The sequence below is a fragment of the Panthera uncia genome (assembly GCF_023721935.1).
Source record: "Panthera uncia isolate 11264 chromosome B2 unlocalized genomic scaffold, Puncia_PCG_1.0 HiC_scaffold_24, whole genome shotgun sequence".
NCBI lineage: Eukaryota > Metazoa > Chordata > Mammalia > Carnivora > Felidae > Panthera > Panthera uncia.
The window spans coordinates 9,067,164-9,085,402 of NW_026057580.1; the positions used below are offsets into that span (position 1 = coordinate 9,067,164).

An 18,239-nucleotide genomic window follows, 5' to 3' on the forward strand; every position below is an offset into this window, starting at 1 on the left:
GGGGGGGGGGCGGGGGCATCCGGTCGGGAGCTGCGGACGAGCTCCCTTGACGCCGCCGCCGAGGTTCCCCGGGGCCTGAGAGGCGGGCACAGGGTGGGGGACACAAGGCGCGCTTTGTCGGGGAGGGGGGAGAGGGTGTGCCAGGCTGGGGGCGGGGCCGGCCGGAGGAGGAAGAGGGGGGCAGCTGATTCTCAAAGGCGCCTTGTTCGCTTGCGCCCTCCTAGCGCCAGCGGGCGGCGGCGCCTCGGCTCGCTCCTGTCTTCTCCCGCCGCGCCACGGGCTCCGGGCAGACCCGGCGCCGTGCCCGTCCGTGGGGGCGCACTGGACGTTGAGCGCGGCGGCCTCCTCAGGCGTTGCCCGCCCGGAGGCGGCCTCTCGTCCCTGAGTGACCCTGTTTCCCCGGACTCTTCCAACTAGTGTCGACGGGCCCCCTGAGTCCCTTGCCACCTGGGCTCCCGGACTCCCTGACCTCGTCCCCCCATTTTCATCTCCTTGGACCTGATTATCCTGTGTCGGGCTGTACAGTCTCTGGCTCTCTCCGCCCCCAAACTAAGTCCCTCTGCCTCCCCTCTAACCACCTGCCCCCCCCCCCCCCCCCCCCCCCCGGCGGGTTGCGGGTCTCCAGTCGCTATCTATAGCCTTGTCTATAAATACCCCCACCCCAGGCCGGCTCTGTAATTACACTGGGCGGGGCGAGGGGAAGTAATTATGGAGACCTGTTGGGGGGAGGTAGAGACCCCCAGGCCCGCCTCTCTCCTCCCACAGTGCCCTAAATCCCGCCCAGGACTGCTGAAAAGGGGCTCTGGGCCCTTAACGGGGAGGGAATTGAGGTGGGGGCTTTGACTGGACGTCTGAGTCCTAGAAAAGGAAGGGGCAGAGGAAGAGATATTGGGGTTCCCGAAAAAGGAATCGGGGGTATAGGCCATTCAGCCTCTGCAAGGAGCAAGGGTCAGCGAACGAGGGCTGCTGTCTCCCACCGCGCCCCCCCCCCCCAACCAGGTGGAGATCGAGGGTGGGGTTTCCCCTCGGTGGCTGTGGGCGGGCGGTTGGAGGCGGGGGCTGGGCCGGGGGCGGGGGCGGGGTGGGGGCTGTGGGCCGCCGGGGTGGCCGGGGACACACAGGAGCGGCGGCCACTGAGGAAGGAGCAGCGCCAGAGCCCCGACGGCGCCTCGTTGCATGGAGCTGGGCCGCTGAGAGCTGTTGCTACCCGACAGCCTCTGACCTCCGCAGGACCCGGGCGTCCGAGGCTCAAAGCCTGCTCGCACTCTCCTGTCAGCCTTGGGGGCGTTCAGCGCCTCCGGCCGCCCGTAGGTCCTTGGGACCGGGCGTTCGGGTCGCCAGCCATGGAGCGGTGCAGCCGCTGTCATCGCCTCCTCCTGCTGGTACCGCTGGTGCTGGGGCTGAGCGCCGTCCCTGCCTGGGCAGGTAAGAGGAGTCCGACGCCTGGGTTCTTGGAGTCAGGCTGCAGCTCTGAGTACCCCCCTGGGTAGGAGATAGCTGATGCCTGAGGCAGAGCTTCTAAGTTCAAAAAGGGGATTTAGGGGGCTAAGGGTCCAGACTCGAGGGCAGGTCACTCGGTTCCCTTGGAACAAAGATAGGGATCTCTTTGCCTCCTTGGAGTAACTGGGAGAGGGCAGGTAAAGCTGAAAGGTGGAGGCTCACCTAAAGAGGGGACTGGATGCTGAGGTACTCTGGGAGAGCCAAAGCTGGCCAAAGCTGGTGCAGTCCAGCCAATGCTGGGGTGGCCAGGTGGATGCCAGTGTTGATGGGTGAGGACGGTGTGTATATCTTCCAGGCTTTCTATCTATATGTCTGGGGTGAGGGGCGAGCATCTGTGGGTCAGAGCAGAGCCTAGTGAGTAGAGAAAGAAGGGATGCCTGGACTGTTTGTCCCACTGGCTTCTCCGACAGGATCCCCTTCCCCCTCCCTGTGCCCTCGATGCTGCCACGCGGCTGGCTCTGGGGAGCACTAGGGCTGGCTGCCAACAGGACGGCCGCTGGACAGGCTGGGATCAGGTGTCTGAGGCGAGAGCCAACTCTTTGCATTCCTGCCCCACCCCTCCCCCTCTGGCCAGCGGGGCTCCCCTGGGACCCTGGTGTCCACCACCCCAATCTTTTCCTTCTTTTTCCCAGGATCCAGAAGTCCTGGCACCTAGGAAAGGGATTTGATGTCAGACAGGAGGGGGCTGGGAGCACCTGGGTCCTAAGCAGGCAGGAGCCAGCCTCCCACTCATAGAAACACTAGAGGATAATTTGCATATAACTCCACCATTCATTTCTTCTCTGATCTGGAGAGAAAATAGTCAGAATAGCAGCATAAAGGATTTAGATTAGATTACAGAAGGAAAAACTTTCAAGATGTGAGGAGGATGAGGCTGAGGGACTGGAAATTGAAGTGTGTGATGTTTCTGGACTCTTGGAATCTTTCTTAAGGAGGAAAGGAACCCTCTAGCATGGAGGCAGGGGATGGCTGAGATGACTGTCTCTTGTTTTGGGGCTGAGGGGCTAGAGATGGGACTCTGTAGGTAGATAGGCTAGTGTGGACTTCATTAGAGTAAAAAATGGGGCATTTGGGGGCCAAAGGTAGAATGGTGGGGGTGATGGGGCTACTAGTGGGGAGCGTGTGGGGCAGACTGAGGCTGGAGTCAGTGGGGCACGTATGTGGCCTGAGGTGGGCAGATGGGTGGGCAGACCTGTGGGTAGACCGTCTATAGGATGGAACTGTACTCCTGTGGGGTTTGGTGAAAGGCGGGAGCCTCTCAGGTCTCCTTGGCCTGGGGTCTCTGTGAGTCTCTGTCTCTCTGTCTCACTCACCCTTCCTTTCTCAAAGCGGCCCTTGTGTGTTGGTGTTTGCGGAGCTGCCACACTCAGGGGCCAGGCTAAGGCGGGGGGGGTGGGTGTTGGTGAAGGGGAGGGCACGGCCGTGGTTTCCCCGCGCCTGGACTCAAAGGGCCTTTTCTCTGCCTGTCCGCCCCACCTCACCCACCCCACCCAGCTCTCCTCTCCTGATCACTCTGGCCCCTGCCCTACACCATGCTTCTGTGAAAATTTTGCTGGACTTTTTTTGGGAATTTTTCCAATCTGGAGCTGATGGCGTGAGGAGTGCGAGGGAGAGGTGACCTTTGTCTTCCCGGGAGTGTGAGCCTTGGGAAGCTGAATTCAAGGTGGATAGGGCTGATGGCCTGGGTCTTGAATCTTTGGATCCAAGAGGTGGGGGTGGTGGGGCAGGGTTGAAGTTCCAGGTGTGGGGAGCTTGCCCGGGTTTTGGGCAAGGACTCTGATGGGATCCACAGATGTGTGGCTCAGGGCCCTGGACCTGCTCCGGCTCCTCGTGGCAGCTTCAGCTCCCACCCCCGCCCCCCCAGCCCATCTCCCAGCCAGGGGTATAGACGCCTGGGGTGGCTCTTTCTGCTCTCTCCTTCCTCAGCGTGGTCCTCCCCACCTCCCCAAACACGGAACTGAAGCAGCCCGAAGCCCCGTTCCCTTAGATCTGCCTCTCTGCTCCCTGCCTGGTGGCCCCCCCTGCACCTCCTGTGCCCAGGATGATCGATTGCCCAGATGTTGTTTGTGCTGGAGATATGGGAAAGAGGCCAGAGACCCAGGGACCAAGAGATACAGAAAGGGAGTGAGAGAGGGAGAAAGACAGGGAGACACAAAGATCAATAGATGTGGAGACAGGGAGAGTAAGACGGAGAGAGAGAAGGGGAGATGGTGGAGAGTAGAGAGAGATTCATAGGCTGAAAGACAAAGACCAGAGGAGACTGAGTGAGACACACTGAGAGGGAGAGGGGCAGGGGTCACATGGAGCTAAATACAGGGCCAGTGCTGCCCTTTCCCAGGTGACTCTGATTTCCCGTCCATTTAAGGGGCATTCAGAGACAAGTAAGGAAGAGGTGACCTTTCTTTTCAGGGAGTTTGAGCCCCAGGAAGTGGAGTTCTAGATCCCAAATACCCCCATATCTTGGCCATCCTGAGGGTGTGTCCCTTCTCCTGATCCTTATGGACTTTCCCAGGTGCACCCCCTGTGGATGTGCTCCGGGCCCTGAGGTTCCCCTCCCTTCCTGATGGTGTCCGGAGGGCGAGAGGCATCTGTCCAGCTGATGTGGCCTACCGAGTGTCCCGACCTGCCCAGCTCAGTGCACCCACCCGCCAGCTCTTCCCAGGTATGGGTGACATGGTGAACTAGTGAGAGCTGGGGTAGGTCATGGGGTGGGGTCTGGAATCAGACACCAGAAGGGAAGGGTTTTCTGGCTCTTTGTGCCTCTCATTCCACCTGGTTATGTCTCTCCCGGGTCCCAGGAGGTTTTCCCAAAGATTTCTCATTGCTGACTGCTGTCCGGACCCGCCCTGGCCTCCAGGCTCCCCTCCTGACTCTCTATAGTGCCCAGGGTGTCCGACAGCTGGGCCTGGAGCTTGGCCGACCCTTCCGCTTCCTGTATGAGGACCAGACTGGAAGGCCTCGACCCCCCGCTCAGCCAGTCTTCCGAGGCCTCAGCCTAGCAGATGGCAAGTAAGTCAGTTTGCTCCTCTGGTCTGCCTGGACTACACCTTCAGGAGCTCCTCTCTGGCCAGTGCCCCAGAACCCCTACTCCCTAAACTAGGAAACCTGCCAACGTTTTTGGCCACACGTCACCAACCTAGCGACACTTCAAGCCCAGGTTTTGGGCTTCAGCTACTTCAAGCCCAGATTTTGGGCTTTAGAGTTTAAATCCTTGCCTGTGCCTTAGGCAAGTTACTTAACTGTTTTAAGTCTCAGTTTCTATGGGCTGTAAAATAGGGATGAGAATCATGAGAATCAAATGAGAAAAGTAGTGCCTGGTGCATTGTAAACACTCAACAAATGATAGCTGTTATGATGCTACTACGATTACTGTCATTGGCTCCAACCTTTCCATCAATTGCTCCCCAGCCCTGTTGACTCCCCGCCCCCCGTCCGTCAGTCACTTGAACCGCTCCCTCCATGACCAGGTGGCACCGTGTGGCAGTGGCTGTGAAGGGCCAGTCTGTCACCCTCATAGTTGACTGCAAGAAGCGAGTCACCCGGCTTCTCCCCCGAAGTGCTCGTCCGCTGTTGGACACCCATGGAGTGATTATCTTTGGTGCCCGTATCCTGGATGAAGAAGTGTTTGAGGTAACAAACAGAGAACAGAGGTATTTCTGGTCTCATATCTTGTGTCTGTTCCCCTTCTGGGACCAGTACTCCATCTTCTTATGCCGTGACCCTTCATTTGACCTCTTATGAGTTTGTATTTCCATATCCTATCCTCAGGGCTGATTTTCTATGTAGGAGAAATAGGTGCCCATGTATATGGCAGGACAGATGTCTCCATCAGTCTTCATCAGTCCGCCTATCCATTCATCTCTTTAACTAATATCTCTATCTGCACCCACCCATTCATTTACTCATGTAATTCCCACCCATTCATTTATGTGCTCACACACTAATCAAGCATTCAGGTTTGTATCCACACGCTTGCCCATCTTCCTCTGCCCTGCCACTTTCTTCTTCACTCATCCATCAATCTATCCATCTTGAACCCATCCATTAGTTCCTTCATTCATCCACCCACCCAGCCCATCTACCCATACATATGAGGATGCATGTATTCATTCATCCACTCATTCACCCACCTATATCCTCACCCAACCACTCTCCATCCAATCATTCATTCATTCACATGTTCCCTTCCATCCACCTACCTACCTACCATTCTGTTTCCTTTATTTCTCACCTCCATTTATCTACCCACCAATTCTTTCATTCATTCATTCGCTCATTCACCATCCACCAACCCTCCAGCCAGTGGTGCATTTGAGCCCCCATCCATCCATCCATCCATCCATCCATCCATCCTCTCACCTAGCCAGTCAATATTCTCTGAATACCTGCTGTCCCAGTTTCAGGGGGAACACAGAAGAGTAATATAAGGTCTCTATTATTCTTAGCAGCTCCTGGCTCCTCTTTGAAGATGAGACAATAACCCCAAACTACAATATAAGGCAGGGTGTGCTAAGTACCATGTGTGGGCACAAGTAAATGCCATTGGAATTCAAAAATGGCTTCCCTCTCCCCCATTTCTAGAGGTTCTGAGAATTATCATCATCACTGCCATTGGCAGGTCAAAGCAACTAAGGTTGGGCCATTGTTTCCAGGGCCTTTGTGAAAAAGTTGATGCATTACCATAGGGGCAGGAGGTAGGCAAACAGTGTTGGACTTAGAGTTGGAATGTTTGAATTCTAGTCTTGAGTCTACCATTGAAAGTGACCTTGGGGGCAGTCATTGTCCCTTTGAGCTTTTCTGAATGGAATATATCAGACAATAGGCATAAATATCCTTATCCTACTGACTTTCCCAGTTGTTGTGAAGGTCCAATGGGACTATGGATGAGAAGGTCTTTTGAAAACTGAAAAGGCTGATAATGATCTTCTCCCATTATGTTGTTTTACATAGGATTGGCTCTTACCTTGTGTCCCAAACTCTACCTTCTGTTTCTCTCTGAGGCCCTCTCTGCCTCCCTCCATTGGTGTTTCTTCCTTGTGTCTTTGCAGGGTGACATCCAGGAGCTTGTCATTGTCCCAGGGGTGCAAGCTGCCTACGAATCCTGTGAACAGAAGGAGCTGGAGTGTGAGGGAGCTTGGAGGGAGAGACCTCAGAAACAACACTCTCACAGGGCCCAGAGATCTCCAAAGCAGCAGCCACCAAGACTTCATAGGCCACAAAATCAGGAACCCCAGCGACAGGTGAGAGAACTGGGTGAACCCCAAACCACAGCATACCCCAGGGAGGGAAGGTACCCATACACCTCTCCAGGGCAATTCCCCCAATGTTCCAGAGCTCCCCATACTATTTTGGGCTCCCATCCTCCCCTCCACTAGGGCTGCTCCCTAACCATACCTCCCTATTCTCATCACTCCCTCCTCCCAGTCCTCATTCATCAACCTTTTTATTTTCAATTAAAAATAAAAAGTGTCATTATGAAGAATTCATGGCTGGGAGCTGTGTCCCCTGCTCATGTCTCCTTTCCTCTGCCAGTCTTTCTGGGACTGTGTCCTTGGGTTTCCCATCCCTTCCTTGAATTAAGAGATTGGGGGACAGTGTGTATGTGTGTGTGTGTGGGAAGATTTCGGGACAGAGGATGGCAGATGGGAGAGCATGGAAGGGGAGAGACAGAACGAGCGAGAAGGAAGCTGTTATGGTAAGACCTAGGAAGAGAAATGGGAAGGAGCAGGAGATAGAGAAAATCCCAGAGGAGGGCTGGGTCTATGGGATTCTGTGTAGGAGCCCAGTCTCTGGCCCCCTGCATATGGAGATGCAGAGTAAGGGGCTGTGGGGCGGGGGGAGGGAAAGGAATTCTGGATTGGGTAGGGTCCAGATGGTTAGGGGTGAGATATGATCTGGGGTCAGTGGTCTGAAGTTTAGATGGTCAATCTCTTAATCATGTCTCTGCTTCTGTCCCACATGTGGGATCCACCCCCCCCCTTCCCACCTCTCCGCATCTTCTCCTGACCCCCTGACCTCTCCTTTCATCCTCAACTCCTACCCTTTTTTCCAAACTCCCACACTATCTCATTTCCCTCTCCTCACTCTTGCACCTCTACCTCTTCCTACTATTCCCACTGCCCCTTCCCGAACCCCAGCCCACTGAGTCTTTCTTCTATGACTACGAGACCCCCTATTACGATGAGATGACTACAGGGACGACCCCTGATTATCAGGTAAACTTGAGGGACCCCATCAGTTCTCCCCTTCCTCCTACCACCCCTTGCAAACATCTCCTATGACACCTTCCTCCCCTCTTAACATGTGGGAAGAGACATTATATATTTAGATTATAGGAGTTTCCTCACTGCCCCCTCCCATGTCTCTCTGCTGCAGAGGCCACCGAGCCCCAACCGCAGGGCGCTCCCTTCCCCCAGGGGGCGTCGGACCCCTCCCAGAAAGCCTACCCCACCTGCCAAGAGGTCAGCAGCCCGGCAGGCGCCCCCCTCACCAGGCCGGAGGCCCTCTCGAATTGGAGGTTCTGGCCAAGCACGGGGCCATCCTCCCCCCTTCCGACGCCCAGCTCGGCGGGCAGCTCCCCCCACTGCCCGGGCCCCCCCCCAGGACCAGAGGAAGCGGTTACCGGCAGGTAGAGCTGGGGCATCCAGATCTGTGCCCCCAAACCTCTATGACCTCGGAGATTCACTCTCCCCAAACTGTCCCCCCTCCGAAGGGGCTGCAAGATCTGAGATAACCCCCACCGCCCAGCACAGACAGACATTGCCCATGGGGTGAGGGGGTGGGGGGACAAGGTGCTGCTTTGCCTCCTTTCCCGCTAACCTTTCTCCTTCCTTTCCCACCCCATGCTACTCTTCCCCTTCCCCTTGGGGTTAGGATCCCACCCCAGGTGGAGAGGAAGGAACCCTGGAACCAAGCCCTTTGCCACCCCATGAGGAGGTAACTTCATCCCCAACCCTAACCCCCGCTGGGGGTAGTGGGCATCTGTGACTCACCCCCCTTGCCCCATGTCATCTTGGTGAATTAGCCATTCCTCTGGCCGGAGGGTTCTTTGTCACATCCATTTGTGGCCTTCCAGTCACTCCAGACCTATTGGTCTGCTTGTCTTTCTAAGTATGGCCATTTTTCTTCAGTGTCCATGTCTCCTTCCATTCTTTGATTCTGGAGTAACCTCTCCATGTTGATGTCAAAAAGTTTTATTTTCTGTATTGTATTTCTCTTCCCAGGAGTCATTTTCTGTCCAGTGCTGTCACATTTTCTCTTCTCTCAGTTTTTCCATCCATTTCTTTGTTCTCTGGAATCCTTTGTCTACCATTATCTCTATGGACTGTTTACTCTGTGTCCAGCCCTCCGGCCATCCTTCTTTCTTCTTGTAATTTATCATTTCTTCCCACCAGGCCCATTTTTGGGGCATCCCTCCTCATTTTGGGTCTTTGATGGCCTTCCCCTTTCTATGCAACCATTTCCCTTGCTCTTCTTGGGGGAAAAACTCCAGTCCCAGTTACCCTCAGAATCCTTTAAGGCTAGAAGTTGCCACACCCTTGGGTCCAGGGAAAACCTCCTCTCAGCCCTAATGCCCCCATCTACCCCTCTCCCTCCCCATCCCCGGGAAGGAGCAGACAGATCTCCAGGTCCCCTCCACAGCCGACAGGTTCCTGACAGAGGACTATGGGGAGGGTGGCACAGACCCCCCAGCAGGGCCCTACGATTACACATATGGCTATGGGGACGATTATCGTGAGGAGACGGAGCTTGGCCCTGCCCTGTCTGCGGAGACAGCCCACTCGGGAGCCGTAAGTGAAAGGAGCTCCTCTTCCATTCTTGACCTCCAGTGGTAGCTCTAAGAATTGCTTCCTGTTGTTTTTGATTCTTGTCTGTTGGCTGCAAGCTACTTCCCATTGATGATTTGCCATTTTCTGTTCATATAAGTTGTATATGTTGCTTGAAAGGATTACTTTCTGCTTTCTCTTGCCAAATACCTTGCTTTGTGACTCCTCATGGATTCCTCTTCCCAGGGAAATTGGTATTTTCTTTCTTTTTTAATCCTATGGCCACCTCCTGTCTTTCTTGGCCACTTTCTGTCTTAATAAAGCTGTATTTCAGAAAGCTTTTGGTCACTAAGCCCCTACTTTGTGTCCGTTTTCAGTCTGTCTCCATCATTTCTTCTTGGTAAAAACAATTTCTTATCCATGTTGCTGCCAAATGATCTAACTTCCTGTGTCATATTTTCTAACCTACAGCCACTTCCTGTCTGCCCTTTCCTGTCTTCTCTGGCCATGGCCATCTTGGTGACTGTGAAAATTTGTACTGAAAGGAACTTATTTATGTTTTGCTTCTGGTTTTTCATGCTGTCTTCATTAGCTTTCCTTTGCTAATAAGCCACTTCCTGTGTGTCTCAGGTCATCCAAATCCAAAAAGTTTCCATTGTGGGCCTAGATATTTGTCATGGCTACCTCCTGTGTGTTCTAGCCTCAATGTTTGTATTTTCTGGAAGAATCACATTTCATTGTAATAATCCCCTTTCCAGGAGTCACTTTTTATCTGTTTTGTGAACTTCTTCTTTCTCTTGGTCATGGTAGCCATGTTGTTGTTGAAGGTCCACTTCCTGGATCCTCTTTTCTTAGCTGTTTCCTGTCTGTCCAACCACTTCCTGTTTGTCGAGTTCATTTTCTAGCTATCTTGGCCATGTTTAATTTTTCTTGGCCCTGGCATCATTCTTGTTTCCAAGTGTTTGTCCCTTTGAAATGTCTCCCTTAATTGTTTCCCAGGTCTTCGACCACTCCCTCTCAGTTGGGATATTTCCTGTCTACTCCATTCATCTTTTGCTTGCCTTGCAATTAGAGCTGGCTCCTCTACACTGCTGCCTCATCCCACACTTCCCTTCTCTAATATTGCCACTCTGAACCCTCTGCTGCCTTTCCCTTTTGCTGCTTTTTGGAAATTTGGGGTTGATCTGGGATATGGGAAAGTTCAGAAGTTGGTCATTGCTGTTTGGCAGGATGGAGGTGGAGGGGTACATTCTGAAGATCTTTGCTGGGAGAGTTGGGGGTGTTGGGGAATGATTTCCATTCTTCCCATCCTTATCTTGGTTTTGGCCTTAGTGTTGGGAGTGGACATCTGAGAAGTGTAGAAAAGCAAGAACTGGTGGGCTTGGAGTATATATGAGGGCCAGAGGAAGGGTGTAGTGTCCCTCTTGGGAGAAGAACGGGGCCGGGGGAGTCTGCTCTGGGGCTTGAGCAACAGTCCAAGAGCTGTATTTTTCCAAAAAAAAAAAAACAGTTATGAGGTCTGAGTTTGGCATATCAGGGGGGCCTGATCTCCAAATCTATTTAGAGTATGGATGTTTAATCTCTGGAGAGTTTTGAACTTTGTGAACCCCTTGAAATTCTAAGAAAAATTCTGTGCACAAAGGTGTACACCTTTTCTTTTCTGGAAAAGACTTCATGGATTATATCTGATTCTCATATGGATCCATGCCCTCCCTCCAAACCCAGATAAAATCAATCCACAATCTTAGAGAGATTCTTATTTGGTGGATTGGGGTAAGGGTAAGGATGTTGATATTTTCTTAAAGTTCTAAGTATTCCTGGGGTCAGAGAGAGTTTGGGGGAGGTTGGGGAGTTTGGAATCCCAGAAAGGGTTGGGGTGAAAACCTTCCTGAAAGAGGTCCTAAGGGAGATGAGGAAGTGTATTTGCTAAGGTGGGGCTGGGAATTGGGAGGTGGAGGGCCCTGAGGTCTCCTTGGAAGGCTTGGGAGGTCTGGGAAGAGGGAGTCTTAGGAGAGGGCTGGGGGATTTTGGGGGTAGGGTTAGGGAGGTGTCCAGAGGATCTGGGAATGAAAGAAAGTAGGAGTTAGGATGGGGGTAGTATTGGTGTCCTGGGTGCTCACCGGTCCCACTGGGGGTTACATGTGTGTCTTCTTCAGGCTGCCCGTGGACCCCGGGGGCTGAAGGGAGAGAAGGGGGAACCTGCGGTGCTGGAACCTGTAAGTTGGTCTGTTGATCACTGAGCTGAAGGCAGGGGGAAGAAGAAAAGGAGGTGGGTTGCTAGCCCTGTAGCCTCTGACTTTCAACCTTTGGCTCTACAGGGTATGCTGGTGGAGGGGCCTCCTGGCCCAGAAGGCCCTGCGGTGAGTCTAGCTGTGACCTTTAGCCTCCATTCTTTTCTCAGAGACCCTACTTACACAATCATCTTTGCCTTCTCCACATATGACCAGGCTTCCTTCTTGGAACTCTGGAGAATCCTTCCAAAGCTTCCAAGATCCTCAAATCTCTTTTATAGAGACCACTCTTCAGCCACATACCCCTCTTCTATGTGAATGCCACACCTGACCCACTCCTCATTTGTTCCTCAGGGGTTGATTGGTCCCCCTGGCATCCAGGGCAACCCAGGCCCAGTTGGAGACCCTGGCGAGAGGGTAAGGGGGCAGCGTGTGTGCACATGCACGTGTGTGTGTGTGTGTGTGTGTGTGTGTGTGTGTTATGAGGGAAGGGCTGCATAGGAGCCTCTAGAACCCAATGGGGGCACCATGCTCAATAACTCCTCATTAGCAGATTGATTAATGAACAAAGGGCTGGTGTGCTCTCCAACACCCAGAAAGGAGGACAGGCTCTGGATGGGGAGGGGAGTAATCTGGTGTCTCACTCTCATTTTTCTCTGTGGGAGTGGGAGGGTTCAGGAAAGATCTAGAAAAGTCTACATTTATCCTGTAGACGGATTCACAATGATGCCAGGACCCTAACATTCCCTACCTATCACCTATCCTCATTTTCTCCCCACTCCAGGGCCCCCCTGGCCGAGCAGGGCTCCCTGGATCAGATGGGGCCCCTGGACCTCCTGGCACATCGCTCATGCTCCCAGTGAGTTGTCTTCTGGGCTTTGGAATGGGGAAGGTAGGGGAATCATGTTCTGTCACCAAGAACCAGAAGACCAGGAGAGCAAAGGAGGATTCTCTAAAGACCATCAACTCAAAGAGATTGATCTTTGAGGTGGATGGACTAGATCTCATTAGATGACCTGGAACCAAACATGGATCATCTAGAACTGGGCAAAAAATCCTATATTTCAGGAAGTCTAGAACTTCTAAAAACTCTAGGAGAGTTTTCCCAGAGGAAGAAGCCAGAGAGTAGGGGAGGAAGATGCGAGTAGTTTCTGAAAATCTCTATGTGATTATCTGGAAAACTTCTGTGGGAGACAGTGGAGGAAGGCATGGGGTGGGGCTGTCCCCGAACCTGGGAGATGGGGCAGAAATTCTGGATGAAGCCTCTGGTTGGGAGAGTCACATGGGTTTCCTGGAAGAGAACCTACACCTTCCTCTCTCTCTGCCCCTCAGTTCCGGTTTGGCAGTGGTGGGGGTGACAAGGGCCCTGTGGTAGCAGCCCAGGAGGCTCAGGCCCAGGCGATTCTGCAGCAAGCACGGGTAAATAAGGCTGGAGGGGCATGGAGGGCAAATGAAGACTTTAGGAGGGATTGAAAGGGTAGGTTGGAGTAACTGTGGAGGAGGGTAAGGTCTGGGTTGGTTTGAGGCTGAGAGTAAGGTTTGGGGGAATACAAGGAGTGGAAGTGCAAATTTGGAAGGTGGAAGGTGTACTGGGGTTGGGAGTTTCCAGCTACCTCTTCCTCAGCTCTGCTGTGTCCCCTGCTTCCCTAGCTGGCGCTCCGAGGACCCCCTGGCCCCATGGGATACACAGGCCGCCCTGGACCCTTGGTGAGTGAGTGGGGTATTGGGGTATGGAGTTCTTTGTGTGTGTGTGTGTGGGGTAGGGATAGTTCTAGAAAGGGACTATGTTGAAAGTTATTTTGCTTATTTTGGGGAGGGCTTTGAAGTCACTGTTGGGTGTATCATTTAACATAGCCACCTCTCTTCTCTGTCACAGGGACAGCCTGGGAGCCCTGGCCTGAAAGGAGAATCTGGAGACCTAGGACCTCAGGTGACAAGCCCCACCCATTTGATCCCCCATCCAGGGCCTCCCTTTCTGTCTATGCCCTTTAACCCTGCCCCTGACTCTCCCTCACCAGGGCCCCAGAGGACCTCAAGGCCTCACAGGCCCTCCTGGCAAGGCTGGGCGAAGGGTGAGTGGGGGTGTGGTGGGTGTGGGTGGGAGAGAGGGCACACACAAAGTGTGAAGGAATGTGCCTCTGTTTGCTCTGACACTTCCTTTGCACCCCAGGGCCGAGCAGGTGCTGATGGAGCTCGAGGGATGCCTGGAGAACCTGGAGTGAAGGTAACAAGTATGGGTCCCTCTCTGATGTCTGTGGCTTCTAGCACTATCTAAGCTCTGGGGATTACTAAATTCCCCAGGTTTCCCCATGAAGCGGCACTCAGGACAAAGTAGGGATGGATAGGGTGGGTAAAGGGCTGGGACCTCACTTGGGCTGCCCTCTTCCCCTAGGGTGACCGAGGTTTTGATGGACTCCCAGGGCTACCTGGGGAGAAGGGACATAGGGTGAGTATATTGGGGGTAGTGCATTTTGATGAGGGGTAGACCTTCCATGGAGGGGTGGGGAGGTAGGGATCTCAAGGCAAGAGGAGGAGGCTGAGGGTCCCAGGAGGAACTCAATGGGTGAAACTGATTGGTTAATTAAAGAGGGTCAGTATCTGCCTGAATTGGGGGTTCTGAGGCCCCTCTTATCTCTTCCCCCATTTTCCAGGGTGATACTGGTGCCCAGGGCCTTCCTGGCCCCCCTGGTGAGGATGGAGAGCGGGTAAGTATTGTGGCTAGGGAAGGGACTCAGTATGGGAGAAGTGGGGAAGGTGAGGCTGCTTCATCATGTCTTCCTCCTCCAGGGAGACGATGGGGAGATTGGGCCTCGGGGACTGCCTGGAGAATCAGTGAGTGTCTAGGGGTTTTGGTGAGGGGGGTCTCTGGGGATGTCAGGGGAGCGGCATGGGCATGAAGGAGACGCATTACCTCTCGCCCACACATGCCATATCTTCCCCTCACCTGATTGCAGGGACCTCGAGGTCTCCTTGGCCCCAAAGGCCCACCTGGTATTCCTGGACCCCCGGTATGTGACTATCCCTGACTTCTGACCCTGACCTCACCCCCTGACCTTTCCAACTCTCCAACCTTTCTAGCTGCCTCTTCCTCCCACACTTCTGGTTTCCTCTCCCTTCCCCCCCAGCCCCCAGCTCTGCTCCAGCCTTTACTCCCAGGTGCTCTTACAGGGCCGTATGGTGCACTGTGCTAAAGGCTCTGAGGGTAGCTTAAAAAAAATTCTGAAGAAAAACAAAACCCCACAAACCCACAGACCCATAGACCTACGCCCTGTGGATCTGGGCTGGCTATGTTTGCTTAGGTTTGGGATGAATTGGAGGTCTGACCGATGTCAGGCTGCCCCATCCCACCCTCTGGAATGACTGGGCCTCTCAGAAACCACAGGTCCTTCCAGGGCCCTGGCCCCATCTTCCAGCCTGCTCACGCCCCTCTCATGTTTCAGGGAGTCCGAGGCATGGATGGTCCCCATGGTCCCAAAGGGAGCTTGGTGAGTAATGGGCACAGAGACACCACCTGGCCCTGAGCCAAGGTCCTGTTTCCATTTTGACTCCCTGCTTGGTTCTGGTTCTTGCCCTCTTGCTGCCCCTGCTTCGACTCAGCTCTTGGCCCTAAGTTTGTTGTCACCATCTTTTGATCCTTGCCTGGTTGCTTGTTTCTAGGGACCCCAGGGAGAGCCAGGACCTCCTGGACAACAGGGCACTCCTGGAACCCAGGTGAGTTGTCCTGTCCAACCCCTCCCCATCTTTAGCAACTTCCCCTGGGCTTCCACAGTGGTTCAGACCCTGGATGGAAATTAAAGGTCTCAAGCCTTCACCACTCATGCTCTGAATGGGGATGCTGGCTATAGGAGAGAGTAGTCCACCCCTGTGGGGCTCCTGTGACTCCTCTCTCTCTCTGTATAGGGTCTCCCTGGGCCCCAGGGTGCCATTGGCCCTCATGGAGAGAAGGTAAGTGACTAAGTGATTTGGGGGACAGGAGATACACCGGGGGAGGTGTAGGGAGAGCCTTAAATGTGTGGCTGGGGCTTCAGCCATGGTGTGACCTGATCCCACTGGTGACCCTGAGCCTCCTTGTCTTCCTGCAGGGTCCCCGAGGGAAACCAGGGCTCCCTGGCATGCCTGGCTCAGATGGACCTCCGGTGAGTGGGTCCCTACCTCTTAATCCAAATTCCACATGACCCTCCACCCCAGTGAATAACCTCCAAGTGACTTTGGTGACTATCTACATAGTGTGTTCCTTACACCAGGAGGTCACTGGTGGTGCCTGCCCATGGTCACTAGGCTTCATTAGGGTCACAAGGGAAAGCTGGGCTAAAGAAGTGAAGGAAGGGGTGCAGGGAAGGTAACAGTGGCCAGATGTCACATTCTCCTTCCTTTACCGGCAGGGTCACCCTGGGAAGGAAGGTCCTCCTGGAACCAAAGGAAACCAGGTGAGATGGTCCATGCCTGCTTTCATTCCTGGAGGAGTTTCTACCCAGACTTTGGGGCCTCAAAATCCTTGGAATTTCCTTGGATTATCATTCATGTGTGGCTGAAGTATTCTTGGTCCCATGCCTTGTATCCCTATCCAGATTCCAATGTTGTCTCTTCCATTTCTTCCACCCCCCAAGGCCTCCATAAGTCACACCCTGAGACCCCTTTATAGGTATCTCTTTTTCTTCTTCCAGGGTCCATCTGGACCTCAGGGTCCTCTAGGATATCCGGGACCTCGAGGTGTCAAGGTAATGGACAACCAGGCTGGGAAATAAAGCACTATGGTTGGGGGAGGCAGCTGGGATCTCAGGAGCTCAATCCTTCCCAACCTCCATCCCTGATCTCCCTGTCTCTATCTCCCTTTTAATTCTAGGGTGTGGATGGAATTCGTGGTCTGAAGGGCCATAAGGGTGAAAAGGTGAGCAGCGTGCCTCCAGCTTCCCAGCACCTCCCTCCATTCTGCCCAGCACCACCCCTTTGGTCCAGCTCTTCCCCTGCTTCCTGTCCTCCAGCCTGCCCTGTGCTGCTTTCCAGCTCTGAAATCCACCCTTCTACCCATATCTTCTAAAATGCTCCATTTTACCTCCTGACCCCTCCCCCCACCTTCCACATCATCTCTGATGAGCTCTCACCCCCATTTTTCTCAGGGCGAGGATGGCTTTCCCGGGTTCAAAGGGGACATGGGTGTGAAAGGTGACAGGGTGAGTAGAAGCCCACACACTGGCCCCCCCAGCCCTAAGTCCTGATCCTCCTCCATTTTGGAGCCTCCAATCACTAGCTTATCTCCTGAAACCACAGAGTCCCCATCCAGTGGTCTTTCCCCCTTAAAGCCTGTCCCCGGCAGAATGACAACCCCACAGCTGAGTCCCACCAGCCCGAAGGTCACAACACTCTCCCTTTCCCTGTCCTTCAGTAGCTCTGGGACCCTACTCAGCCTCACCGAGGCCTACCTCTCCTCTTGGAGCCCAGCCCATACCCCCAGTCCCTGACACTTGCCTCTTCAACCCTCTTACCCAGGGAGAGGTTGGAGTTCCTGGTTCCAGGGGAGAAGATGGTCCTGAGGGACCAAAGGGACGTACTGGACCCACTGGAGACCCTGGCCCCCCTGGGCTCATGGGCGAGAAGGTGACCGGGGATGAGGGAGTCTGTGCCTATATGCTCTAGGGACATGGAGGGGATGAAGGCCTGGGCACTAGGATCAGGATCGACTTTAGGGTGCCAATAGTTGGAGTCAGTTAGTCATTTGAAGACCATTAATTATTCACCTCTCTGTAGAAGGCTCCTCCTGGCCACTGACAGTTAGGGGTGGGGGTGAGGATGTATAAGAAGTCAAGGAAAAGTCCCTGTCATGAGAATTTACATGACATAGAAGTGAGGACAAGGCATGAGGCTGGCATAAGGTATATGGGTGCAAGGCAGAGTGAAAATGTGTCTGGACTCAGAGCAGGAGAAATACCAAGAAGGGAGAGTCAAAGAGGAGGTGAGCCAGACCTGCAGAGCTAACTCCAGCAAGCCCTCACTCACCGAGTGCCAACACCCCACCTGCTTGTCCTATCAGTCCTGCAAGGCAGGCTCCACTACAGCCCTGTGTTGCGGAGAGCTTTCACTGAGGCACCAAGAGGTTAAGATACTTGTTAGTCACACAGCGAGTGAGGGGCATAGCCTGGGTTTGAGCCCAGGCAGTCATGCTGTAGAATCTCTGCTCCCAGCCTCTGCTTCACAGTTGTCCGGGCAAGGTGGGCCCTGAAGCATCAGGAGGAAGGGGTGCATGTCAGGGGGATTAGGGGTGATGCAGAGCATGGGTGGGGGCAGAGGCGTTCCTGAGTGTGGTGTGTGCGGGCCTGCAGGGGGACTGGTCTTGATGGAGTAGAAGTGTGCACTGGGGAAAGGGAGCTGAGGTTGAAGGGTAGGCAGGGATCACAGTCCTGAGGAACTTGATGGAACTGCAGATTTAGAGACACAGAAGGGGTGAGATCCCACCACCAGAGTTGGGGAAAATCTACTCTCAGGAAGGAGAGATTACAAAAGCCAGGCAGCCTGTGGAACAGGAGGTGAGGGGTCAGGGGCTGGAGGTTCGCTGGGGAGCCTTGCCGGGTAGGGGCTGGCTCCTGTCTCTGGGGCTTGGGGTCTCTTGGGGGCAGGGATGGAGTGGTATCTGTGGCTCCTCTTGCTCCTGACTGCTCCCTATCTCTCCACAGGGCAAGCTGGGTGTTCCTGGTCTGCCTGGCTACCCTGGACGCCAGGGTCCCAAGGTGATATGATGCCCCTTTTG

The 18,239-nt window shown here is 54.0% G+C and overlaps 1 protein-coding gene across 1 annotated transcript in view; it reads left to right on the forward strand.

The window, feature by feature from the left end:
- Positions 1-1,343: 1,343 nt before the first annotated feature.
- The window catches only part of COL11A2 (collagen type XI alpha 2 chain), a 30,485-nt gene continuing 13,589 nt past the window's right edge, over positions 1,344-18,239 (forward strand). The window contains 31 exon segments of the mRNA XM_049653474.1: positions 1,344-1,425; positions 4,013-4,162; positions 4,299-4,509; positions 4,968-5,130; positions 6,549-6,740; positions 7,638-7,715; positions 8,374-8,436; positions 9,111-9,290; positions 11,423-11,482; positions 11,585-11,626; positions 11,852-11,914; positions 12,282-12,356; positions 12,830-12,916; positions 13,148-13,204; positions 13,374-13,427; positions 13,516-13,569; positions 13,668-13,721; positions 13,890-13,943; positions 14,149-14,202; positions 14,285-14,329; positions 14,452-14,505; positions 14,938-14,982; positions 15,155-15,208; positions 15,398-15,442; positions 15,580-15,633; positions 15,880-15,924; positions 16,162-16,215; positions 16,341-16,385; positions 16,615-16,668; positions 16,985-17,092; positions 18,166-18,219. Coding sequence (XP_049509431.1) covers positions 1,344-1,425; positions 4,013-4,162; positions 4,299-4,509; positions 4,968-5,130; positions 6,549-6,740; positions 7,638-7,715; positions 8,374-8,436; positions 9,111-9,290; positions 11,423-11,482; positions 11,585-11,626; positions 11,852-11,914; positions 12,282-12,356; positions 12,830-12,916; positions 13,148-13,204; positions 13,374-13,427; positions 13,516-13,569; positions 13,668-13,721; positions 13,890-13,943; positions 14,149-14,202; positions 14,285-14,329; positions 14,452-14,505; positions 14,938-14,982; positions 15,155-15,208; positions 15,398-15,442; positions 15,580-15,633; positions 15,880-15,924; positions 16,162-16,215; positions 16,341-16,385; positions 16,615-16,668; positions 16,985-17,092; positions 18,166-18,219 — 2,430 coding nt within the window.